The following is a 25,614-nucleotide window of genomic DNA, read 5'->3' as shown; positions in this document are numbered from 1 at the left end:
TTTCAAATAATTTTTTTCTCATTACAGCCGACAAAATACCAATCTCATCTATGCCAAGTAAAAATGTCTTGTCATGGTAAGACAGTGCCTGGCCCTGTTCTGGGGGAAGAACCTTTCCCTGTTATCTAACCTAACTCTTCCCAACACAGTTCCAGCTGTTCCCTCAGGTCCTGTCCCTGGTCACCACAGAAGCGCTCAGTGCCCGGAGAAATTAAACAACAAATTTTTGGCAATAATTTGTCTTAAAATACAGGCTCAGTTATGACCACGTCTTTGTGCACATCGAGTTTGCGCTCCCCAATACAAATATGGAAGAGAAGGACTTTTAATGGGAGAGCAGGGACTTAGAGAAGGTTTAGGAGTTGATTTAGTTGAAATGCCAATGTAATGGAAATATCCAGAGCACCATTATGGGGTAAAATACCTGAGATAAACCCTGTAAGCATCACTACAACACACCCTTGTTTGGGAGATATGATGCAGAGGCTCTATCAGCTATGTAAGAAATAGGATTTAGTGTCTGCATTCCCAGCAAACACTTCAGTGTTGGCATAATATTCCTCCCTTCCCCATAGTTAAGCACAGGATCACACCACTGCAGCTTCTTCCTTTCAAGTGATGCTCTGGAAAAAACGGAACTGCCATGAAATCACAATGCAAGAAAACAAAACCCCAAATCCCCCGACCTAAATCCTCTTCCCAAACAGGGACAGTTTTCCTACACAAGTGCCATAATGGGAAAAAAAAAAAACCCAGCTGAGCTGGCAGTCACCAGCAAACTCCAGGCAGATCCTGGAGGCAGAGGCTGCCAAATCCCTACGGTCTGGCAGACATTCCTGCTCCTCTGCTCAGACATTAATGTTTTTGTGAGCAGGGTGGACAGCCCTGGGAAGAACAGCCAAAGGCTCATGTTTTCCAGCAAACTCGCACACACTGGCCAGCAAATATTTGGGTGGAAAAAATCTTCATCCTAGGCTGAGCTTTGGATTTAAAGAAGCATCCCAAAATGAAGTTGGGAAACTTGGTGTTATTACAGTGTGTCTCCGACTCTCAACATTCATATTCTGCAGCCAAAGAAAAAACTTTACTCCATCAAATGCGGGCAGCAAGTCTCCAACAGGTGCCAGGACTGAGCAAAATCTCTATTTTAGTGCTTCAAATAATTTTTCACAGCATAAAGACACAAAATCATCACAACAAAACAGCAATAGCAATAAAGTGACCAGTTGGAAACAAGTCATAGCTAAAGGAGGAGGTTTTACACTCCCCCAGTCAGCAATACAAATACTGTAAATAAGCACTGCAGTAGGAACAAAGCAGCACTGATAGAATGATGACAGATAAAAACCTATTAATGTATATATTTCAAGTGATGACTGAGGGTATAACCTATACAACAGGTTATATTATGCATTGCAACATCAAGCCAGATCATTATTTCCTTCTCACCTTTCATAATCCCCTTATGCAGAACTGGATGAAGTGCAGCAGTGCAGCACAAACTGCAGCTGCTGCAAATAAAACTTGTCTGCCATTTCTAGAAACAGCCTCACACAGTGCCAGGAGCACTGCTGGCTTAGCTTACTTTAAATAAAGTAATACTGCAAATAATGGAGTGAGAGCAGCCCCGGGGGAACTTCAGGATGTTGGTGGAGGAGAAGACAGACCTGCCCTGGCAGCCCCAACCCCTCCATGGCCTGGGCTGAACTCAGTGTGGGCAGCAGGAGAGGGGAGGATTCTGTCCCTGTGCCCCTCAGGTGAGACCCCACCTGCAGAGCTGCCTCAGCCCTGGGCCCAGCACAGGAGGGACCTGGAGCTGCTGGAGCCAGGCCAGGGGAGGGCACGGAGCTGCTCTGAGGGTGGAGCCCCTCTGCTCTGAGCCAGGCTGGAGAGCTGGGGGTGCTCACCTGGAGAGGAGAAGGCTCCAGGGAGAGCTCAGAGCCCCTGGCAGGGCCTGAAGGGGCTCCAGGAGAGCTGGAGAGGGACTGGGGACAGGGGAGGGAGGGACAGGACACAGGGAATGGCTCCCACTGCCAGAGGGCAGGGTTAGATGGGATATTGGGAAGAAATTCCTGGCTGTGAGGATGGGCAGGCCCTGGCACAGGTTGCCCAGGGCAGCTGTGGCTGCCCCTGGATCCTTGGAAGTATTCCAGGCCAGGTTGGACGGGGCTTGGAGCAGCCTGGCCTACTGGAAGGTGTCCCTGTCCATGGCAGGGGTTGGAACAAGATTGGCTTTAAGGCCCTTCCAACACAAACCATGCTGTAATTCCATGATGATAAACAGATACCAACATTCTCAGCACCACATTTGCCATTTTCTTCTCAAGGTTGAGGCTTTTGAGTCTCCAGAGCTCTTGATCACTCCTGTCCATCTGCCCTAAAGCCCCTGATAAAGAAAATAGGACTTTTCTATTTTCAAATAGTCAACCATCCACATATTTCAGTGCTCTGCAGAAGACAGGGGGAAATTCCTGTTTCCAAAGCATATCCTGGTTTTTAGAGCATGGCGCATTACATCCAGCTGTAGAAAGCCACCCTCACCCGGGGGGTGAGGTAACATAGTTTGGGTCTTTTTGGCCCATTGTCTTGGAAACATTGACGTTTCAAATGACACAATACACAAACCAAGTGCTACTTTTTAAGACATAATTTCATTCTGCAAAAAACATCCACACAGGAAGCCACGTCCTGAGAACACTGTAGGATGTTTTGCCGAGCTCTTGTCGCGGTTGTCACCTGCTGACATCTCTCGTAGCACTCAAAGACCTGCTGAAACTGTGACTCACTGATTTTAGGAGCTGGTGATGACAGGCTGCCATCACCTCAGCCTGACTGTGGCTCCCACTGCCACACCACTCACTTCAGGTGAAGCAGCTGTGGACCCTCAGCCTGAGGGCAGGTCTGGAAAGAATTCATCAGAATCCTGGGAGGTCATCTTGAAGAAGACACAATGCCAACCCCAGGTGGAGTCACAGCCCCTGCCCAGCACAGAAATGAAACATCACCCATTGGCAAGACACTCATCCCTTGCAGAGGCATCTTCACCAGCTTCCATCCTCTCCTTCCCAGGTATCAGCCTCAAATTTAGGGAGGGGTGTGGTCTGGTGGACACCCTTGGATAGCCTTGGACACCCTCCAGCCCCTAGAGGAAGCCTCTCCAAGTCCCTTCAAAGCTCTACAATTTTTTACCCTTTTTTTGAACATAATGATTCAACATGGGGCCATAAATGTTTGGAAATGAAGTTTCAACTTCCTATTGCATACTTGGGCAGCCCAAAAAATGCTCAAAAGGAAAAAAAAGAAGGAGCATTCACTGCACATTCTGGACTTGATATAAGTTTTCCGGCAGTTTGTCACCAACAAAGTGATAGGCAGGAGAAAGTGTCCCTATCGTAACGCTCCCCATCTGGAACCTCTTAGCAGAGGCACAGAGCCCTGATGTATATTTGACACACAGTTTTTCCTGCTTTTCCCAAGAGAAATATGTGTAATGAAGAAAAACAAAAACACGTTAGGCAGCAACCAAAACATACCAGTGTAACCCGAGCCTCAACTTGGCTCCCGCCCCTGCTGTCCTTCCTCTCAGACCTCAGCCACTTTCTGCTTCTTACCGACAAAAAATCATCCACACCCTCCCCTCCAACAAACAAAACCCAACTAAATCAGAGATTTGCCATTAAATCAACACAATAAAACCCACATTTCTTTTTTGCCACCTAAAAAGTCTCTTGAGTAAGGAAGGAGAAGGTTAAACGTGAATCCACATATCTCCAGCCCTTCCTTGCTTTTCTGTGGGATTATATAAATAATCTACAACTCTTCTTGATGCAATTCCAAAATTTCAAGCGCCATTGAGCAGCGGTATAAAATTTCCGTGCCTCGTACGCAGCTCGGATGAGTCGCTTGCACCACGGCGGCGCTGCCGGGCTCGTGTTCTACAGCTTTTGTAATGTTTCAGTAGCCATAGGAGCTTCAGATGTCTGACTGATCCATAAAAACACCTCTTTGCTTATTTGCACAGTTCAAACGGTGAAGTAAGAGCTTAAAAATACTTATTGGTAAGTGTTGGGATGGACCACAACACCTGCAGGAGTGAGAATGAGGCGTAGCACTGAAAAAATTATCTCATTGGAATGATGGGAAGCATTGAAAAATAATTGTCTTATAAGGGACCAGAATATTTGATAAGCACCAGCAAAAACAACAGCTGTCACTGGGTTTTTTTTAGGGAGCAAAAGAGAAGTCTCAGAAATCAACGTGCTCCTTTCAGATACTTGTCTTAGGAGAGGGTGTCTGTTTTCAGCCGTTAGGTAAAGCTAAACAGGACAATTCAACAGGTACTGCCTGTCACCTGCCCAGAGGAATTAATTGGGAGTTTCCTTGAGGCCATGGAGTGGTTTCCTATGAACTGAACCAGGTTCCTGGGCTGGGGTAAATCTGACACCGCTCCAACCATTCCCTGCGGAGGAGGAACAGCTGCGAGGCCAGAGTGGAACAGGCAATGCCCTGTGGCACGAGATGGGCACGGTGCTGCAATTCTGTTTGTCATAGGAGAGGTCTCCAGGCAGGGAAGGAGCTTTCATTCCCAAGGTTATCCTGCCAAAACCACCTATTTAGTTTTGCGCAATGTTCCTCAACACTGCCAAGGCCGGTATTTCTGAGAACAGCGTTCTGGGGTTTAAAGGACAAGAAAACCCAACTGAAAAAGGAAAGCCCTGAATTAATGAAATTAAGGTAAACATGGTGAGATTTTATACTCCAACTTTCCACATCGCAGAAAACGTTTCAAAACCAACACGGATATTTTTCTGGTGTCCACATCTTCCTAGCCTGGCTCTGCAAAATGCCAAGTGGTTGGGATGGATGTTGGGAACATGTTTTTCCTTTTCCTTTTTGGAAAGGGCAGGAGTCAAACCGAGCCCAGGCCTGGTGTGCCAGGGCAGATGCGCTGCCAGCATGCCAAGGATGCAGAGGCCTTGCTGCTCCTTCTCTCTGCACCAAGATGAGCAGCAGCTCTTCCTCATCCACCTCAGCCAAACAGGAGAGATTGTGAAGTGGGGACTCAAACACCTTCCTTCAATTCCATGTTTTCATGTATGTATGAATAAATGTAGTTTGAGGTTGTATATTCCATGGAGGGATAGGATTTTTAACACTACTTCAAGTTTAAATTTTTACAGCAGCCACACACATCCAATCTCACTGCAACTTCCAGGAGCAAAGAGCCAGCCCAAACCATCCATTCTGCATTGATTGGACCCAAAATGGAGCAAACCAGAGAAAGGAACACAGTCCAAATTTTTACAGCAGCATCCAAGTGCCACTGAAGCTCCATCTGAGATCTCCCCCCAGCAGCTGCTGAGATCTTTCCAGATGTGAGGAGGGCAGGGAAGGGCAGCCGGAAGAGGATGCCATGTCGCTGAGAATATCTTACAACAAATTAAGTCTCCAAAGGCATTTAATAGGATTTAATTTTGCCATCTGCTTAGTCTTTGTGCACAATATTTTGGGGAACACCAGCTTTTCAAACCTTCCTGCCCTCCCGAAGAACACAGGATAACATGTATGTGCAATTACGCACCAAAAGTACGAATATTCCAAAGAAAGGTGCATTGGATGAAGTGCTGGTGAGCTGCTGTGATGGGAGCTGTGCACGAGAGTTTCCCACTACAGCTACCAGCAGGAGAAACACAGCAGATACACTTGGACAATCCACAGGGGCATTGCTTGTCGGAGCAAACGGCAAACCAGACCTCGTTATCCAATTAATTTCATCTGAATACGCGAGGATTCGTTGGAGCACACGCTCATTAACTTCCCTCTCCTCTGATTCCTGAAGCACTGGTTCCCAGCACACAGGTATTGTACCTCTCTTTTCTTTTAACACTTTTTCTGTTTCCTTGCCACCCCACAGCCTGACAAACCCTCCCTGATTGTTCCCTGCTCTGATGATGCTCAGACCCTCTCCGTCACGATGTAAATAAACAAAACTTTTACAACTCCTCTTGTAGAACTTTGCAGCCTCTACAACAGTAAAATTCAGAACAGCCTTTCTTCGTTCAACCTTTGAAGAATCACTAAAGTGTGTTTAAGCCTTTTAGTAAACCTTCTGTAATTAAATATATAGCAAATAAACTAAAATCACAACCTGATGCTGGTATCAAAGTAGCCGTGGTAGGACACAGAAAGAGGTGGGAAATTTTGTAGAGAGATGTAAGAGTATCTTTAACCAGCCTGACTGGAATAGCTGGAAAATCCAACCAGGATTTGAGTACGTGTCTTCTGCCAGGCTGAGACAAACTGCAAAGCTCAAGTACAAATTCAGCATATTTTTTCTCAATTTAGCAAGAGATTCATTGGTTGAACTTAATGGGAGAAAACGATCCATAACCAGAGGAGCCCAGGGATGTGAAAAGGCAGAGGAAAAACAAGCACTCTGTGTGCTGAGCAGCAATACATAATTTATAACCCAAATAAAACCACATTTCCATCTATTATTTGGAAGTGAGTGGTGACCTTACACGTAGCAGCACAGCACAATGAAGAGTGGGCCGTTACTAATTACACTTGGTTTGTAAAAATGAACGGAGAACCAACATTTATTTGCAGGGAAAGGAGCTGCTGACACTGTGGCACTTGCTCCAGGAGCGAGGCTGGAATACTGGAGCATCCCTCCCTGCAGGGCAAGGGCAGAACAGTGCCCAGAGGCACAACCCCAGCTCCCAGCCAGGACAAGGACCACCCTTGACAATAGGGCATCTCCAGAGGATGAATCTGGATCACAATGACTGATCCAGGATAAAACTTTGTGTTCTCAATAAAAAACAGAAGAACGCATCCAAACCCATTGTTTTGATGTCCTAAATGTCCCTTCATATGGCAGAACAACAGAGGTGATGGTTTACAGGATTTTAGTGTATGCAGAGGAACTAGACCTGCCAATGAAAAACAGGCTGGAGGGAGACCTACATTCAGATCTCACATTTTCCAGCACCTATTACCCACTTCTAAAACCCTTATTCCATACATATAAAGTCACTGCTGAGAGGTGACAACCTCATCATACCACCCAGTTCTCAAGATGATGAAAACAACAAAGACATGATCACTCAAGTGGTCAAAATAGCTCCACAAATATCTCCTAGAGGGATAAAATCTTTTACAGATTTTATAGGTGTAGAGCTGAAAGAGTCCTCCCTTAAATAACAATGCACACATCATCCTGAAAGTGGGAATAAAGCAAGGAGCTCAACCACCCTTGTTGCATTGGGATTATGTGAATTTATTATTATTTCAACCTTCTTTATTATTATTTCTTTTCTTTTGGCATTAAAAAATGCATGCAGAATGTGGCAGGAATCACTGGATTGCATCTCTTTATCCTGGCTGGGGAAGATGGGGATGTTGCTCCCGCTGGCTCACTCAAAGCAGCTTTATAAATCCCAACAAAAACACTATCAGTGCTAACTAGAGAGGGTTTTGTTTGCATCTTTCAAGAGAATATTAAATGTATTTCTTTACTGACCTTAATCAGCAAGTAAAATCCTACGTTAAAAAATTAAACTCATGTGAAAACAGCATTTCTTCTCTAAATAGATCTGCCTGCAGTCCAGGAGGAGGGTGGAAAAGGAAACTAAAACACTGACAGAAAGGAAAACCACAGAAAGAAACCTTTCTTTCTCTTGCTGAGCCTCATCCTCTTGTTTATAACTCCCAAGGAGAACAGCAGCACGATTGTCCTACCTCGTGCTGGCCGGATTTCAGCAGGAAGGCTTCGCTCACCCGGCCTCTGGCATCCGATAGCGAGGCCTTTCCCTGGCCATCTCTCTTTTTTACTGCTCCTTCTTCCCCATCTCCCCCTTGGATGGCATCCAGGACAGGGGAGCTAATGATAATTCACCAGCTGCCCATGCTAAAGTCACTATAATAATTAAAGCCCAGGTGGGAATTGAAACAAGGCGTGGAAAAATAATCCCACAGTATCAGGGGCTGGAGAAAAAAAAAAGGGGGAAAAAGGAGAGAATTGGTGCTAAGGAGCTCTAAAATCGAAGTTTGATGATAAGTGATGCTGAGAGTCAACATCACCTTGAGAGATTCCCACCTGTACTCTGCTGTTGCCTGGGACATTTGGCACAAATACAGGGGAACACTATTCCCAACTGTATCAGGACCCTGATCCAGCCTACAAACATATGGTTTGGGGGTTGCTGCTGCATTTGCAATCCTTCCACTGCCACCTTAGAAAACAAATGTATCAAAGGTAACTCATGTGAGAGGTAGAAAGAGGGAGGGAAATATCCACGTTGAATTATCCACACATGTAAGTCCTGACTCACTGAACTGTCCACGTCCTGTGTCCCCTTAACCCCATCTCTGGCACCAGCCCTTGCCAAGATGCACAGAATTAAAAGGAGTTGATTCCGTGGCAAGGAATGGGATGGAAGAAAAAAAGAAAAGATCATTATTTTTCCTGAAAACACTCTGAGCAATTGCACGTAGCCTGCTCCAACTGCATCTTTGTCCAGAGAAATTTGGCTTGTAAGAAACTGAAGTGTGGATCTGGCAATCAGGGGTGAAGTTGAATTAACTGTGGTTTGAACGCAGTCAAATAAATGAAAGTGCTTCCAACCCTGCCCATTCCACGGTTCTATTAAATGCAGTGACTTTTCTCAAAGCAAGAAACTTACAGTGAGCTCAAACCTATTTTCTATTTTGAATTTCAAGTTGAAAGCTTGATTTTAATTAAACACTTTGGAAAAATTAGTGGTTAAGATCTTATGACACAATAACCATAAAGCAATTTAAAAATTACAGCCATTAAACCAATATATAGACTTACGGCTCCTCCAGTATTTGCTCTCACAGATCCTCATGCCTTAAGCCAAGTGAGACGTCCTACTTATTAGAAAAGCTTCTCCTAGCTCCATTCCTCTTGCAGAACAGACACGATTAACATGGAAAACCAGAAATATTTTGCTTACTAATAATTCTATCTTAATGAAGCTTTCCCAGCACCAAAAACCCACAGAGGGGAGACGATCTAACAACTCACAAGGGGTTTTCAGCCTAGATGGAACAAAAAGGCTGCCTATTCCTCAAGTACTCCCCACCCAACAGAGTCAATCTGCATGGAGGAGGAGAAATGCTCCATTTGCTGAGAGCTCATGGATGTCTTTAAAAGCCCAGCAATCAATAAAGTGCAATTAAAAAATTTAGTTCAGGGGGCTCTAATGTGATGGGGATTAAGCAGATGCTGACCCACACTGGTCTAAACTTGAAAATGGACCTCAATGACAAACTTATTCTGATTTAGAGGGACAGACAGAAAGAAAATAATGCCTTTTTATTTCATATTTCTATATCTCATGTATATATTATACCTATTTTATATTTTTATATCTCATATGTCATAATTTATTAATATATCTTGTACATCTATTGTATATTTATTTTCTTTCAATATATCTAATATTTGACAATTTAGGAAATGTATTTTTTTCTAGGCTAACATGACGCAGGTATTGCCATATCCTTATCTCAGAGCAACCATGGCCAGTCCCACTGAACCAAGGCTGCTCCCATCAGTAAAATCCCCTGTGTGCCCCAGTGCCCTGCTGACTCATCACCTGGGGGACGCACCAAAAATCAGAGTAATCCCAGCTCACATTATTTATCATTTCGAGCACTTCCAAGGAAAAACGTGGCACTTGGCCCCGTTAATCTCATTGTCTGTTGAATGATGCATTATCTCAAGCATCCAAGTGAGCGTCCACTGTCGATAAACCCTGCTGATAAATCTAATTAACACCAGCTGAAAACCAGGCAAATATCAATATTGTCTTTTTTTTTTTTTTTTTTTTAAAGCATTATATTTTCCCCCAGTTTCATTGAAATTATTTGGCTTTCCTGCAGCAGATGAAAACCAGATGTTGCAGAGCGGGAAGGGCTGCGCGAGCCAGCGAGAAAAGCCAGGCTGGCAACAGGCAGGTTGCACCCATTCATTACCCACATATTTCCCTTCTGCCAGGAGGTTATTTCTATTGCATCTCTGTGATTACAAATATTATAATTGTGATGTAACTCTAGAAAGCCCCGGGTGTCCCCCGCAGCCCAGGGCCGCACGCGAGCCGAAAGGCGCCGGCACGGTTCCTTTGTGCTGCGTAAGCACTTTGGAAAGCCTCACTCCCATCTCCCAGCCTTAATGCCAATATTATGCTTTGTAATCCCTCCTGGAGCAGCTCAAGACCAGCATTAATCCAGGCTTAACAGCTCTCGGATGCCCACTTGTTACACTGAGAATATTCAAGAAGAGAAAATTCGAGAGTTTGTGTGCATGGACACAGGGCAATTTAGGAAATTTCACTGTGCAAAATTGAAGGTGCATCTCCATTCCCCTGATTTGCAGCACAAGTGGAGGAGCAGGAGCTGGGTTATTTATCATTTTTAGCAGCAACATGATGCAAAAATGGGGAGCACTGGTGGATTATGGGTGAATTTAGACTGACTGGCTGTATACACTGCCAATGGAAATGGAAGGTGACGCTGTGCTGAATTTTTAATGTAACATATTTCCCAAGCCAGAAAGGACTTTGAAGGTCTTTCTCTCTCCATAATATCCTTTTTTAACCATTTAATTTCAATCTAACATGTCTAGCAATAGAATATTCTGATCTAAAGCAAACATCCAGTGGCAATCTGGACAGGATGTGGGAGCAGGTCTTTCCGTGCTTCAATTTGCAGGAAAAAAATAAAAAAAGAGAAGGAAGGGGAAAATAAGGGTTGTGCTGGATTTGCTACACAAAAATCACCACCCAGCAACACTGACAGCACTGCTGGGAATTACACATCATCAGCATCCCAGTGTTGAGCAGCTGCTATTCCAAGGAATCCTCTGGCATTCCTTTAAAACTGCCTTAATTCACATGAATTTCACATCCCAGTGATGGAGCCGTGTACTGGAGCAGAATCTCCACTCTTACCAAATGTGCAACAAACATATCTCACCTTTCATTAACAGATGCAGTAATTAATATATTGGACAAACTTTCATTGCTAAATACTCTCCAAAATATTTTAATTGCCCATCAAAGGTGTGCTTTTCCATAGCATGAAGGATTTACTTGTGTTATAGCTTGAGAATTAAGTTCAAATAAAGCTTTTTACATTCACATGAAGCCACAACCCAGAGAATGCAACGGAGTTTTACCTGAGTAATTGTTTGGAGATTCTATATGACATCTAAGATCTTATATTATTATTATTGCTGTTATAATTATTATTATTATATGTAATTATGAACACCTAAGACACCAGCAATGCAGATCTGGTTTTGTATATATGTATATAGATAGATTGCTATTACCTAGATTGTTACAGGACATATTAATATATGTATATATATAAATTTGGACTACTTTGAGTCACCTACAATGCAGATTTTTCTTTGTGTATTTATATTATTACACTATTATTACATTACATATATTAATTTAACAAATAATTATACAGCTGTTACTTTGAACTTCTTTGAGTCACCTGCAATGCAGATTGGGGTGTGTGTATACATAATTACATTATTATTACATATATTACTATGGCATGCATTATAATATATATATTATTTTGGACTTGTATGTGACACCTGCAATGCAGATTTGTGTGTGTATTAATATAATTAATATTATAATACATATATTGGTATTACAGGAGATACTAATGTATTTTATCATTATTCCTATAGGAGATATTAACACATATTATTATACATGTTGTTGTCAATATTTATGTATTGATTTGATTTTGATGTGACACCTGCAATGCAGATTTGTGTGTGTATTAATATAATTAATATTATAATACATAGATCAGTATTATAGGAGATACTAACGTATTTTATGATTATTCCTATAGGAGATACTGAAATATATTATTATATGAGTTGCTGTTGTTGTTATTTATGTATTGATTTGATTTTAATGTGACACCTGCAATGCAGATTTGTGTGTGTATTAATATAATTAATATTATAATACATAGATCAGTATTATAGGAGATACTAACGTATTTTATGATTATTCCTATAGGAGATACTGAAATATATTATTATATGAGTTGCTGTTGTTGTTATTTATGTATTGATTTGATTTTGATGTGACACCTGCAATGCAGATGTGTGTGTGTATCAATATAATTAATATTATAAAACATATATCGGTATTACAGGTGATACTAATGTATTTTATCATTATTCCTATAGGAGATATTGACATATATTATTATATGAGTTGCTGTTGTTGTTATTTATGTATTGATTTGATTTTGATGTGACACCTGCAATGCAGATTTCTACCTGCTTGTGTGTGAAGTACCCCAAACCTTCCAGAATCCCATCTCAGGGTTTCCTCTAGCGCTGATCTGCAGAGACTAAAATGAGCTGCTCATTGCAGCTGTCCCTGGGCAGCACATCCTGGTGCTGGCCATTGCCCCCATCCAGGCTTTTGCCTTTTGCTGATTGTGTGCGTTCATCCACTCCTGATGAACTGCCCAGTGAAAAGCGCGGAGAGGGGAAATGGAGCGATCTGGAACACGACGGACAAAACAAAGAGACGGCAACAAAACGGCAGAAAACAACTCCCAGGTCGGGTTTGGCAGCGGGCTGGGATTAGATCACTGCGAATCCTGGCTTAAGGAAAGCTCCAGCACGAATTTCCTGACGAAGGTAAAAAAGCCTGGCTCAAATTTATGACCTGCTGGCAAGGTTACCTCTATCCCAGAGGCCTCCAAATACCAGGAACACTCTGGCCCAGAAATGCAGAGTTCAGCCTAATAATTCAAACATTCCTCCGAGCATCGCCAGCTCCGCGGCTGTAGCCTTGGAGATAAAGACAAACTCCGACGTTTCCAACTCTGCATTTTTCAGAGCCCTCAACTAAACCAGGAAAGTGCATTTACAAAGTTTGCAAAGTTCCCTTTCAACAAAGAAATGGATATGAGCGTTGCAGAGGTTGTTTTAAGGAGACAACACCAAATCTTCCCCACTTCTATCACATGGAAACCACTCCATCTGTATTTGCTGAACAACAAAAAAATACTACATTTTCTGCTCTTCAGGACTATTTTCCAAATCTCCTTAATTAAAGGATAATTCAGTTTGTAGATCTCAGGAGAAAACCCTCAACTGAACCTCACAGTTTCCCACAGGAGAGATGTGGGACTACTCCTTACACCTACCAGCCTGTATGTAGAATATTTAGAATCCTGAGAAAGCACTAATTTTACATAAAAGGATTTTGTGTTATAAAATCTGCTTTGTCTCTTTTTCTTTTGTTTCCTCATTTATTTCTTTTCTGTTTCTTCTCCAAGAACATCAGGTGCTTTGCTGAAGTCTGGATCTGCTCTGCTTTGGAAAACACTCAAGCAACAAATATTTGGGAGACAGCTCCCACCCAACCCACCACATCAAAACTTTGCTCCCCAAACCTATTGTTTCTCAAAAATATTTTGATTTCCTCGATAATAAAGCAAATTAAGTATAAACATTTTATCTTTTAAACATTTTATCTTTATGTTGGACGTGAGCATTTTTACCCAGCTGCTTTCGTTCTCCTTTGGTAACCTTCACAGAGATCCTTGGCCAAGATTTTTCTCCCAATTAAAGACCTTAAGTAAATCTGCCCGTTTTGGGACAATCAGTAAATCTTTGGTCTCTACCACAAAGTCACTGCACAGGAATCACATTCGTTTGTTGTTATGACCTCCTTTCAAATGAGAATAGTGTGAATCTGGACAACATTGGCAAAAAAAAATTAGATTTTTAAAAAATTACATTATGGGCAGAAATTGCTCAATTTTTCCTTTTTTAAATACATATACATATATATGTTGTATAACTACCAATAATGTTTTTTGTAACAGCCAACAATCCTGATTTGTCTTGTGCTGTGCTAAATTTGTAATTATTTTGACTCTTAATCAATATTGTAACATCTTTTCCTTTACTCAGGCTTTCCTCTGGCCGCTGGTAGTCAAGCTGACCCCAAAAACACCCATTCCGACTTTAAATTAGATGAAGATTGTGCCAATTTAGGAGATCTCTGAGTTACACTTGCCTGCAAGTGGTGGGACCAGCAGGCAAGTCTCATCCTGCACTGCCTCATGTCCTCCAAGTGCTGGGGTCGGCATGAGGTGAAGCCTTCACCCGCTGCAGCCCAGAGATCCTTGTTGGACAGGAGGAAGACCTCGCTCTCCATGGCTCTTCCCTCCAAAACAGGAGATGCTTCCCTTCAGCACAAGGCTCCACAGGAGCAGGGAGCTCTGGTGGGACACCAACCATCCAGGGAGAGTGAGCCTTGTTAAGTCGCTGATGCAAAATGGATGTAATTTGGTTTTTATACTTTATATGTTAAAAATAAATGAGCTACAAAAGGTCTCCAGTGTTTTAAACTCTTCAGACTCTGCTTGTCCTTTCACCTTCCCTATCGCAGCCTCTGCCTGGAGAAGTCCAAATCCCCAATCACAGTGACAAAGCCAAAGGCTCAACTGTCTGGCACGGCCTTTATCCCTCATCCATCTTAATTAAGGGAATAGAAGGGAGCTGCAACCTGCTGCTGCCATTAAGGCAGATCCCTTCTGCAAACACGGCAAACAATGATTTTATTTGCCTACCCTGAATTGCTGCCATGAGCTCCTGCGAGACTTGTGCAATGTGGGATTGGGAGAGGATTGTTCCACCGCCCTCCGCCGAGCTTTAAGTTAACCTCTACGTAATATTTAACCTTAAACAGCAAACAAATCTGACCAGCTCCCTGCCTCTGCCTCCCTGAAGTGCCTTGTTCTTTTAACTGATTCCTCTTGGATTTGGCAAACCCATTTGGGCAAATCAGGAGGCGCTTGGTTAAATTTCTTTATATCCTTAAGATGCTGAAACAACAAAATGCAACCCACATGCTGTAGAAGAGGTGGACAACAATGCCCATGCCAGCAATTCCTGGGTTGAGGCATTTTCAGTGACACAACCCTAAACGATGACCATCGCTGCACTCCTCAGTGAATGCACTGACTTCTCTGTTCCCACAGGAATCACATGGGGAAAGAAGATGTACACATTGCATTGCTGCAGAGCTGGAGCTATCACAGAATCATGGAATCATTCAGGTTGGAAAAGACCTCTGAGATCATCAAATCCAACCTGTGACTGATCACCACCTTGTCCACCAGACAAGAGCACTGAGTGAGATGTCCAGTCATTCCTTCACCGCCTTCAGGGATGGGGACACCACCTTCTGGGCAGCCCATTCCAATGCCTAATGACACCTTCTGTGAAGAAACTCTTCTTTATGTCCAACCCAAACCTGTGAGGCAGCTTAAGACAATGCCCTCTTGTCGTGTCCCTGGTTTCCTGGGAGCACAGCCCCACCAGGCTGCACCCTTCTTCAGGGAGTTGTGGAGAGTGGAGCACGTCCAGCAGAGGCTGCAGAGCTGAGGAGGGGCCTGGAGCATCTCCCTGCCGAGGAGAGGCTGAGAGGGCTGGGGCTGCTCAGCCTGGAGAGGAGCCCCAGCTGAGAGGGCCCTCAGCCCTGTCTGTCCCTGTGTGCAGGGAGGGCAGAGCAGCCCCAGGCTCTGCTCCGGGGCCCAGCAATGGCACCAGAGGAACGGGCAGGGACTGAGCCCAGGAAATTCCATCTGAACATGAGGAAGAACTTTTTCACTGTGCAGTGACTGAGCACTGGAACAGAGTCCAGAGAGGCTGAGGAGTCTCCTTCACTGGAGATATTCCAGAGCTGTCTGGACACAATCCTGTGCCCTGTGCTCTGGAATGGCCCTGCCTGAGCAGGGATGTGGGAGCGGGTGACCACTGAGGTCCCTTCCACAACTAACCCCATTTTCTGTCTCCCCACTGTATAAAATAAGTGACAATAACAATTTCTTGTTACAAACAGTAATTCCTGCCCCATAAATAAGAAGGGAGAACCTCTCTCCCTTGAAAACATGGAGAACAGAGTCAGAAAATTGGGACAATTTTCTGCTCCCTTGGGATACAATTTCTGAGCTCAGTAGGACACCTTGTCATCGAGCAGTCAGGAGAGGGATTTGCTCCTGGGGCAGCAAGCCCAAATGCTCTCCCAGAGGTGTTCAGGGGACAGCACTCACATTCCAGGCCTGGAAAAGCCACAGGGATGGCAGAAACCGTTAAAAAGCCCAAATTTGCCAATTGACACGACCAGAGCTGGGTGTATCCAGTTCCTGTCCTACCAAGGCTCCTCGTTCCCAGGCTCTTCTGCTCCTCACCAAGGGCTGCAGCTCAGCACCCACCCAGCCTCTCGATTCCAATACAATTCCAATTCCAATTCTGGCTGCCCAGACACCAGAAAAGTCAAAAGGGTATCAGTAAATGCTCCTGAATACAAACAAACAAAAAATCTGTATTTTGACAGGCAGAAGGGGGAAGGGGAGGCAGGGAAGAAACAAAATCCCTACTAAGGCATTAACTTCTCACTCCATGACTAGAAAAACATGGTGCTGTATTAACTATGCACATTAGGAATAAAAAGTCCTTGTCTTGGTTATTAAGTCTTCATGGAAGCCTTACTGAACAGCAGTAATGGGATCTTTGATCAAAAACATTATTTATCAAAGTGCTACATTATAATTACAGCATTTGATAAATAGAGAAAAAAAGGAAAAAATAAGGTGTCAGAAAATGGGCCCTTCCTTCATGTTTTTTTAAATGTGCACCTTGATATTCAGGTTTCACCAAAAAAGCTGAATACAAACCCAAATAACAGATACACTGGTGGAATAAGAGAAAGATATTTTAAAAATGGTATTAAGAAAGTAAATTGTTCTCTAATACCATATAATGCTGAGCATCATCTGGGTTTGCATGAACACATGGTCCCTGCCAAGGTCAGATTTGGGGTTATATTGTTCAGATACATAAATATTTATAGAATCTGGATAGCCAGAGAGCCTGATACTTAGAGGTCCATAAAGTCTAGCTATCTAGAGGTCCATAAAACCAGGATATCTTGCAAGGTGAGCACTCCATCCAACAAGGGCGGGGTTTTTTGGCATTTCCCTCCTAGAAATAAAATAGCTCCTAATTTTTAAGGGTGGAGAAAAAGCAGCTTCATATAAACCAGGTTTAATAACAAATTCATCTCCCCACTGTCATCTCAGGGCAGAAACATCAATTTTCGTCATTCAAGTGCAATAATCTGGACTTTGGAGTAATGAAATATTTGCTGAAGATAGCAAGTAATGAAAAATAATAATTATTAGACCCAGGCACTGATACAGCCCATCTGGATATGGTAGGAAGACTCTACAGTGAAAATATTGAATAATTCAGTGTCAGAAATAGGGATGAACAAGATGCTATTTGATACAGAGCCTGAAACTGCAAAACCTCCCCAGCTGAAGAATCCCAGCATTTTGCAAGCTCTGGTGAAAAGCAGTTGGTGCCTGAGCCTTGCTGTGGGAGTCCTTTGTGTCAGGCCTGCACAAATTCTTCCCACATTAGGCATCAGCTGGATAATCTCTGTGTGCTGCTCCCTCTCTAACCTTTCCAGGCACTGGGGAGGCATGAATGCCGAGGGAAAAAAAATCCTGGCTGCTACATTCACACCTACTCCAAACTCAGATGGCAGAGTGGCGATAATTGCACATATCATAAGTTAAAAATGATCAAAAGTGAATAATGAGCAGAAGAATAAATCTTCCCTCTCCCCTTCATATAAATCCATTTTTTTGGATGTAAAACTTTAAGAGCCACACAATACAACCCAATTACTTAAAAATCAGTGTACTGGAAACTGAACATTGTGAACTGAATCAGAGAATCTATTTCTTTTGTTAAGTCCATTTTAATGGAATTTGGTTACCTCCCATTAATACTGCTCCAAGTAGGGCCTAATAATATAAATATACTTAAATTTTACTTCCCATTAATATTGTTTCAAGCAGGAATAGGGAAAAAATGGAATATAGTCAAAGTGTACATCCCATTAGCATTGTTCCAGGTAAAAATATGACTATGGTCCATTTGCAAATGTTGTTTCTCACAGGCAAATACTGGCACCCTCATTCCTATACAGATCGAGCATCCCCTTATCCTGGTTCCACAGTACAGGAATTCAGAGTGTGGGATCTGCCAGGGGAGCTGGGTCCTCCCTGGGACAGCTCCAGGTCTGGCACACACAGCAGAAGCAGTGGAGGCCGCATGCACACAGAGCTTTGCCCCCTCTGTGCTGTCCAATGCCACCCGAATCTACTGGAAGCCCAGGACACGTCTGATCATTCCAGTTAATTGATTTTTTTAGCTCGACTCAATGGCTCTTTGTTTGGCTCTGGAAACATTCAGCGGCGTCCACTGCAGTTCCAGCAGTGTGGAGCTGTTCTGCTCACACCTCGCAGGGCCGCAGCTCCAGCTGCCAGGGCTGAATTCAGCTGAGAGGATCCTGTGCGTTAGCACAAAGTCCTGGAAAATAACATTCAACATCTTCTGGATGCTGCTTGCATTTCCCTCTAACAACCCCATAATCAGGATTAAAGAAACAAGAAAAAATAAAGGCTTTCAGCTTCCCAGGCCTTCAGGTGGCAACTCTGACTTCCCCCACAAAAGCAAAACACACACATTGCACAATATTCTCCAGAAACCAAACAGCAACTCCAGCTGCTGCTCCTAAGGTTCCTGTGCAAACCACCACCATTGGGAATGCAAATAGCAGGGCCATGTCTACAGAAAGTTCTCTGCAATTCCTTCCAAAGCAATGCAAGAAATCAATTCCTTTTTTTTTCTGGCAGAGATGCTGCAGATGCGTATCAGCTGTGAAGGGCAGCAGCAGCTCCCCTTGGCCACCGTCTGTGCTCCGAGGCCTCTCCCAGGAACACAGCTCTTGGCTTTTTTTTTTTTTTTAGAGCAACTTAGAGATCCCCACTGGGATGTTTGAAAAGGCAAATAAACAGCTGCTCAGACAACGCATCTGCTGTGTGTAGCTGCCACGGCTCTGCTCCTGTGACAAACGAGATGCTGAGAAAGGCACCGATGGTAAAATAATCTCCTTTGGACCAAGGTTCATCCAATACCTGTCTGAGGACCTTTGGGCATACCTGAGCCAGGGAGGAATTTCCTACTTTTGCAGTAGGAAAATTCTTTTATGCAGAATTGAAAAAGAAATTAGCAAGATGTTATAAATTAAATTCCATTCAGAGCTCCCCAGAAAGCCAAAGCATGGTTCAGGAGGATGCTCACAGATTGTACCATTCACCAGTAGAAGATGATGATCCCATCCACATCCCACCTCTAAGGGTTACAGTCCATAAAAACAAGCTGGGATTCCAACATAAAGTTCATCTGGATGTTTCTAGCTAATCTAATTAAAGAGAAAATGGTTTTAAAACACCGTTCCAAATTCACACCAACAAGTTCCCTAGAACTGGGATAAAATATCCCTGCAGGGATAAAGCACAGTTCTCCAGGTAGAGCAAAAATTGAATCATGGCATGATTTGGATTGGAAGAAAACTTCAAAGGTCACGTAATCCAACCCCCTGTCCTGGGCAGGAACACCTTCCACTAGACCTGGTTGTGCAACCTCTCCAACATAATCTTGAATACTTCCAGGCATGGGGCAGCCACATCTTTTCCAGTGAAGAAATTTTCCAACCTAAACCTCCCCTGGCACATCCTGAGGCCCTTTCCTCTTGTCCTCTCCTTGTTCCCTGGGAGCAGAGCCTGATCTGCATCTGGCTGTCCCCTCCTGTCAGGAGTTGTGCAGAGCCAGATGGTCCCACCTGAGCCTCCCTTTCTCCAGGCTGAGCCCCCCAGGTTCCCTCAGCCTCTCCTGGTGCTCCAGCCCCTCAATGCCTTATTGAGGTGTGGCACTCTGAGTTCCTGATGGAGCATCAGAATGAACAGAAGTTTTCACCTCAAGTATTTATTGCATAATCAGAAACAGAATGGAATTGCAGCACGAGGAACTCTCCCCTCAACTACAGAAAATTACGGATTTTGAGAAGCTCAATCTTGAAGCTAAAGAATGAAAAATTTTTGTAAGCTCCTCTCTGTTGAAGAAGCAATTTCTTATAAGAGAAAAATGTGCTTTATAAGAAAATGGGGGGAAACTGAGGAAGAATATAAAGAAAATCACCTATTTTTTTAAAAATTGGAATCTTGTTATTAGAAAAATTGGTATGGTATTCAAGGAATATAATTTATGACAAATAATACATAAATATGCAAATATTTTAAAATATCACGTATCGACAAAAGGAGCATATTGCAGCCATTCCAAGGAGCACCACTACAATGAAATTTTCCTATTAAATCCCAGGGGAGGAAAAAGAAAATCCATAGGATTTAGATCAAATACACTTTAAAAGGACACGCCTGGTCTCAGTATGCACCTCAAACTATGTGCAACTAGTGAATGATGTCACCGTGTTTGGAGGGCAGGAACAGCTTGTCTTGACAGCCGTCCACAAAAGTCCAATTTGGCCAAGACTCAGGAATCGCATGAAACAAAAAAAAAATCCCAAACAATAGCCTGAAGCTGTTCAAGAAAGGTAAATTAGGAAAACAGAGAAGCTGCAGAAAAAAAAAAAATCTTAATTTTGCTCCACATCCGCTCCTGCTGTGTGAGCATGACAGCAAAGGCATTCCCAGGAACAGGAGGTTCCATGCACTTGTCCTGCCAGAAACACTTTCCAAGCAAAGAAAGACATCAACAGGTCCAAGTGAGCTGTTGATTGCTCCATCCCCTAAGTCAGAACCCGCAGCACAAAGAGCTGTGTCGCTGCCTCTGAAAGATAAACCTGAGCACAATCTGATTTCAAACATGCAAAGGAAATGAAGGTGTCTGGAGGAGAGAAGAACAAAGGAAAAGAAGAAAAAAAAATCCCAAAAAGTTTGGCATCTAAACTTCCAGAGTTTATTCAATTTATTTCAACCACAACTCAAAAGGTCAAATCTGCAAACCGTTTGCAGAGTAATGCAACCCGAAGCTCTGCTCTGAAAATCCCTTTCTTGGGAAATTCCAGGAAAAGAGGGAAAAGCAGAAATACAGCCACTTATCTTTCAGGCTGCCTGGTTTGTGACTATTTGGGACTGGTGCTAGCAGAGCAGAAGAAATTCTGGATTATTCCCACTTTTTCCAAGAGGCCTGGAAGCAGACAAAGCACAACAGCAGCCGTCCAGCTGCTGGAGTGAAGGAATGCAAACTTCTGTTCCAACAGCAAAAAAAAATATAACAGATATGATTCAGGATTTTTTTTTCTCTCAAAAACAGCTGCAGATCTTGCGAAAGGAAAACAAAAGGCTGGAGTGCATCCCTGCCCTCCACCTCATCCCAACACACACAACTCACCAGACCACTGGGGCTTTGAGCAACCTCATCTAATGGAACAGGAACCATGGAGAGGAACTACAAAGGTGCTTTTTAAAGGAAAAGAAGATTAAAAATTAGGGAGGAATTCTTCCCTATGATGGTGGGGCAACCCTGGCACAGGTTGTCCAGAGAAGCTCCACCCCCCATTCCTGGAAGTGTTCCAGGTGAGGCTGGACAGGGCTTGAAGCAGCCTGGGACAGAGGAAGGTGTTGCTGCCCATGGCAGGGGGTGGAATGGGATGATCCCTTCCAACCCAAACCATTCTGTGAATGGTCCCCAGAAAAAGTGAGTGGCCACCATCAGAAAACCATTTGTGATGCCTCTCTCCATCCAAGAGCCAAGCAAGCAGACAACCTATTCCTGAGAAAAGCAGAATGTAAGAAAAAAAACGATTCCCCAAACTTCCTTCTACCATGCCTTTCATGGAGATCTCACTTCTCCACCTCTGGAAATTTAACCTAGACAGAGATGCTCCCTCTGACTGCTAAAGAGAACTATAAAATGACCTTGGTCCAGCATGACACATTAAGCAAAGTATCAAAACCCAAACAGCATGGAAGTGTTTCAAATAAATAACAGGATTGCAGGTGGAATAACAGGACTGGAGGTGGAGTGCAATAGTCTTCATACAGGTTTTCTGAAATTAATGTGGTCACCAGTGTGGGTCACCGCAGTAACCACCATTAATTGCAGACTACAGGAGCCTATGATGAGGAGAGGGAGAGGCCACCAAACCACCTCCATGCATCACAGCTTCCAGGGACAATGGCCTGGCTGAAGCTGACACATCACCCGTGTGCTTTAACCACCAAAGCTCTAACCAGCACAGCTGGCAATTCCAAGGAAAACCATCTCAAAGACTGTGGGGCAAACTCAAGACTAATTAATTAATGAATGCTGGTATCCCACTTCAGAGTTTCATACCTGAAAAGTTGATGGCCCAGTTTATCTAACCTCTAATACACAGGTCGAGTCCTCATAAAGTAACCAATACATGGCCAAATCAAGCACTCATAGTTAGAAAACACAATTTTGACCACGAAAGTTACCTTTGATTTCTTCCCCAGCTCAAAGAAAGCTGAGTGCACAGAAACTCCATAAATACAACATTATCAACACATTGGTGCAATGAATTCTCTTTTCAAAATACTAGAAAATGGCTACTGATAATTCTCATTTCCATTTTCCCACTGAGAAACCACCGGGATTAACCAGCATTAAGAAACACTTGAGTGAAAACAAAGCATTAACAAATTTGGCAGCAAGCCATCTGCTGTACTTTTATTTTTATCCTTGTTTTTTGGAAGCAGGTAGGATCCTATAGGTGGAAACACAACCTTCTCTCACTGCTAACGCTGTTGTCACTTTATTATCAGTATTTAGCAGATAACCCCAGAGTTAGTGTCACAATAAAACTCCAGCTACTCAGGTTTGGGTTTTTTTCACTGTTAAAACATTTCCACACTACTATCGTTTCCATCTTACCTCAAGCACTGGGCCAGCTCCAAGAATAATCTGTTCTACTCCACTGGCAAATCCCTTCTGGCTGAGGGCGGTGAGGTGATGAATCAGAAAGTTGGTGCTCTGTGTCTTTCCCGAGCCGCTCTCTCCCGAAATCACGATGCACTGGTTCTTCTTCCTCTGGAGCATAGCATGGTAAGCCACATCTGCCACAGCGTAAATGTGGGGCTCCAGCTTCCCCAGCTGATGGTTATCGTACATCTTGACATACTTGGGGTTATAAATAGGTAGGAACTTGAAGGGATTAATAACAATGAGGATGCTGCCAACGTAAGTGTAGATTTTTTCCTGCTTGAAGCGGTTTCTGAGATTTTCCAGGAGCGTTTTCTCGTTCAGGTCCGGCAGGCCACAGAGGTCATCGTAGTCCTTCTGCTGGGGCTGGGGGAGGAAGCCCCTCTCCACCATCCTGCGGCGCTCCTCGGTCACACGCAGCCAGGACTGCAGGCTGCCGTAGTGGATGGAGCCGTCCAGGTTCTTCTCCCGCAGCAGGAAGCGATAATCCTCGCTGCTGATGCGGTTCTCCAGCGCCATGCGCGGCCACAGCATCATGCGCTGCACCGGGCAGTCCGTGGGGTTGAGGATCCATTCCTCCCCTCCAAACTCCTTCACTTCGGCCAGCACGTAACATTTTGTTTTCTCGAGCTGGAGTTTGTTGATGAGCGAATCGATCACCTCGGCGGCCGTGGACGTTTTCCTGGCGGTGATGGGGCAGTAGATGGTCCCCTCTGCGATGCTCCCGGGGTAGATGTGCAGCGTGTACTCGCTATCCTCAAAGCGTCGTCTGCCTCCAACATCATTTACACTCATATTGGATCCTTTTCCATCAGTCCCTGTGCTGCATAGTCAGGACTGTGCTCTATCTTGTCAGGTCATCACGTTAGCAAGGCTGAAAAAAACCAAAATAAAACCAGGTTAGGTGTTATCCTAAAATACCCCAAAGCTGTAGCAGATAAAGTTATTTAACACCCAAATACTACACACACAACACAGGCTTCCCTTACTCAGATGTAACTCCCACAGCACCACAAACTTTTGCTGATTTTGCCCCAAATCTGAGGTATCAAAAAGATCCTCTGATTTTCAGTGAAAATTTTGTGAGCAACACACCAGACAACCTCCTGAATCAATCTCATGGGTGCATGGTACTCGGCACACACAAATTTTAGCTGCTAAAAGAAAACGACCATCACCTTCCCCTGCACACCTGGCCATTGCCACAGATATATTTTTCCATGGTTCTGTGCCAGTGAAGAGGAGATAAACTCCCTTCCTTCCTGTCCAGGAGATTTCGAACCCATACTAATTTATTCAGCAGCCCTTTTCCCCCTACCATCTCTTTTTCAGAGAGGTCCGTATCTCACATTGGATATGAGTTATTGCAACCAACTCCTTTGTACATTGCCCTTTTTATTTCTCTTGTACTGCTTAAAACCAAACAAACCCGTATCTCTGGCACCAAAACATCAAATGTGCAGCTGATTTCTCAAACTTCACCACTACAAGAAGATAAAAACACCAGGAGCCCAAAATAAAAGCAAATCCAGAGTTAAAGGGCCCCAGTACTCCACCAGTTCTGGCAAACTCCAAACTGCCCTGGAAGAGGTTAAGAGTTACTCCAACAGAAAGACAAAAGGGAACTAGGGAGAAAGACAGGGCCCTCAGAACCAGGATCTGGGTGATCAGGTGGCACTGAGACTTTATACAGTTTAAAGTTTACATGATGCACATCCTAATGTTATTTGTAACATTGAGCTTTTTGCTGAGCACTGCCCCACTAGAGCAAGATCTCACAACCATGACAGTTCTCTCATGGCATCAACAAAATGGTCAGGAAGAGTCAAAAAACATGAAAAAACCCACAACAGGTTTAGAGAACTTCAGATATTTGATGCTGGGAAGAGTGTGCAGGGAAAGCATTGCACTGGTCACCCTGCTCCTGCACTCTCCCCCAAGTTTCCAGATCCAAGTACAGCCACCCTCATCTTCTACCTCCACTCCAAGGCTGGGATTTAGAGAATTGTTTCATTTCTGAGGCCCTCGAATGAACAGCACTATTTTATGCCGTATTGTTTCTCGCTCCAGTATTTCATTAAGTATATTATCCGCGGCCACGCGCACTTCAAAGCACAGAAATGGATATGTCCCAGTGAAATACATCTGGCAGGGATTCATGGCGCATTGCTTGGTAGCAGGACATACATTATACACCGGGAAGTGTTCCAGCTGCTTTCCTATGGCTTTACTACAGGCACAGATGCAACAGGGATGATGTCAGGGAAGGGCTGGGTTGGGCTTGCTTTGTGTAGCTCTGCAACTCCAGCACCAGCTTTTCATCAAGAAGGGGGGAACAAACCCACCACTACACTTAAGCTTGGTAATTCCTCACCCAGATTTTACTTCAAAGCTCAGGCCAGGAGGGCTGGCTACTTTTATTGATGTTATCAGAGCGTATCCAAGACTGCTGACTCACGTGAGAAGTGCAAACAGGACTTTAAGTTGGTTACCTTGAGCAAACTGACCTTGCCTCCTCCCTCCTCACACTCAATAAATACATTATAGAGCACCGGGCCACTCCACCCCACCCACTCAAACATCTCTAGAGACGTTTACTCTGCAGGGAATTGGTGTAACAACAAACACCCGTGCCTTCTGCATCCAAACAATTTGGATCCAACAGGTTTTCGAGCCAAGCATGAACCCCCATGGAG

At 43.8% G+C, this 25,614-nt stretch overlaps 1 protein-coding gene across 8 annotated transcripts in view; it reads right to left on the bottom strand.

Annotated features, from left to right (window-relative positions):
• The window catches only part of MYO9A (myosin IXA), a 175,603-nt gene that overhangs the window by 120,141 nt on the left and 29,848 nt on the right, over window positions 1-25,614 (bottom strand). For all 8 annotated transcript variants that reach the window (XM_063412689.1, XM_063412691.1, XM_063412690.1 and 5 more), the window contains exon 2: window positions 22,871-23,792. In XM_063412689.1, the coding sequence (XP_063268759.1) occupies window positions 22,871-23,713 (843 nt within the window). In that variant the 5' untranslated portion in view covers window positions 23,714-23,792. The remainder of the gene's footprint in view (window positions 1-22,870; window positions 23,793-25,614) is intronic.

This window comes from Prinia subflava, chromosome 15 (assembly GCF_021018805.1).
Source record: "Prinia subflava isolate CZ2003 ecotype Zambia chromosome 15, Cam_Psub_1.2, whole genome shotgun sequence".
Taxonomy (NCBI): domain Eukaryota; kingdom Metazoa; phylum Chordata; class Aves; order Passeriformes; family Cisticolidae; genus Prinia; species Prinia subflava.
The sequence above is the reverse complement of the archived record's forward strand: the minus strand, read 5'-3'. Positions and strand labels throughout refer to the sequence as shown.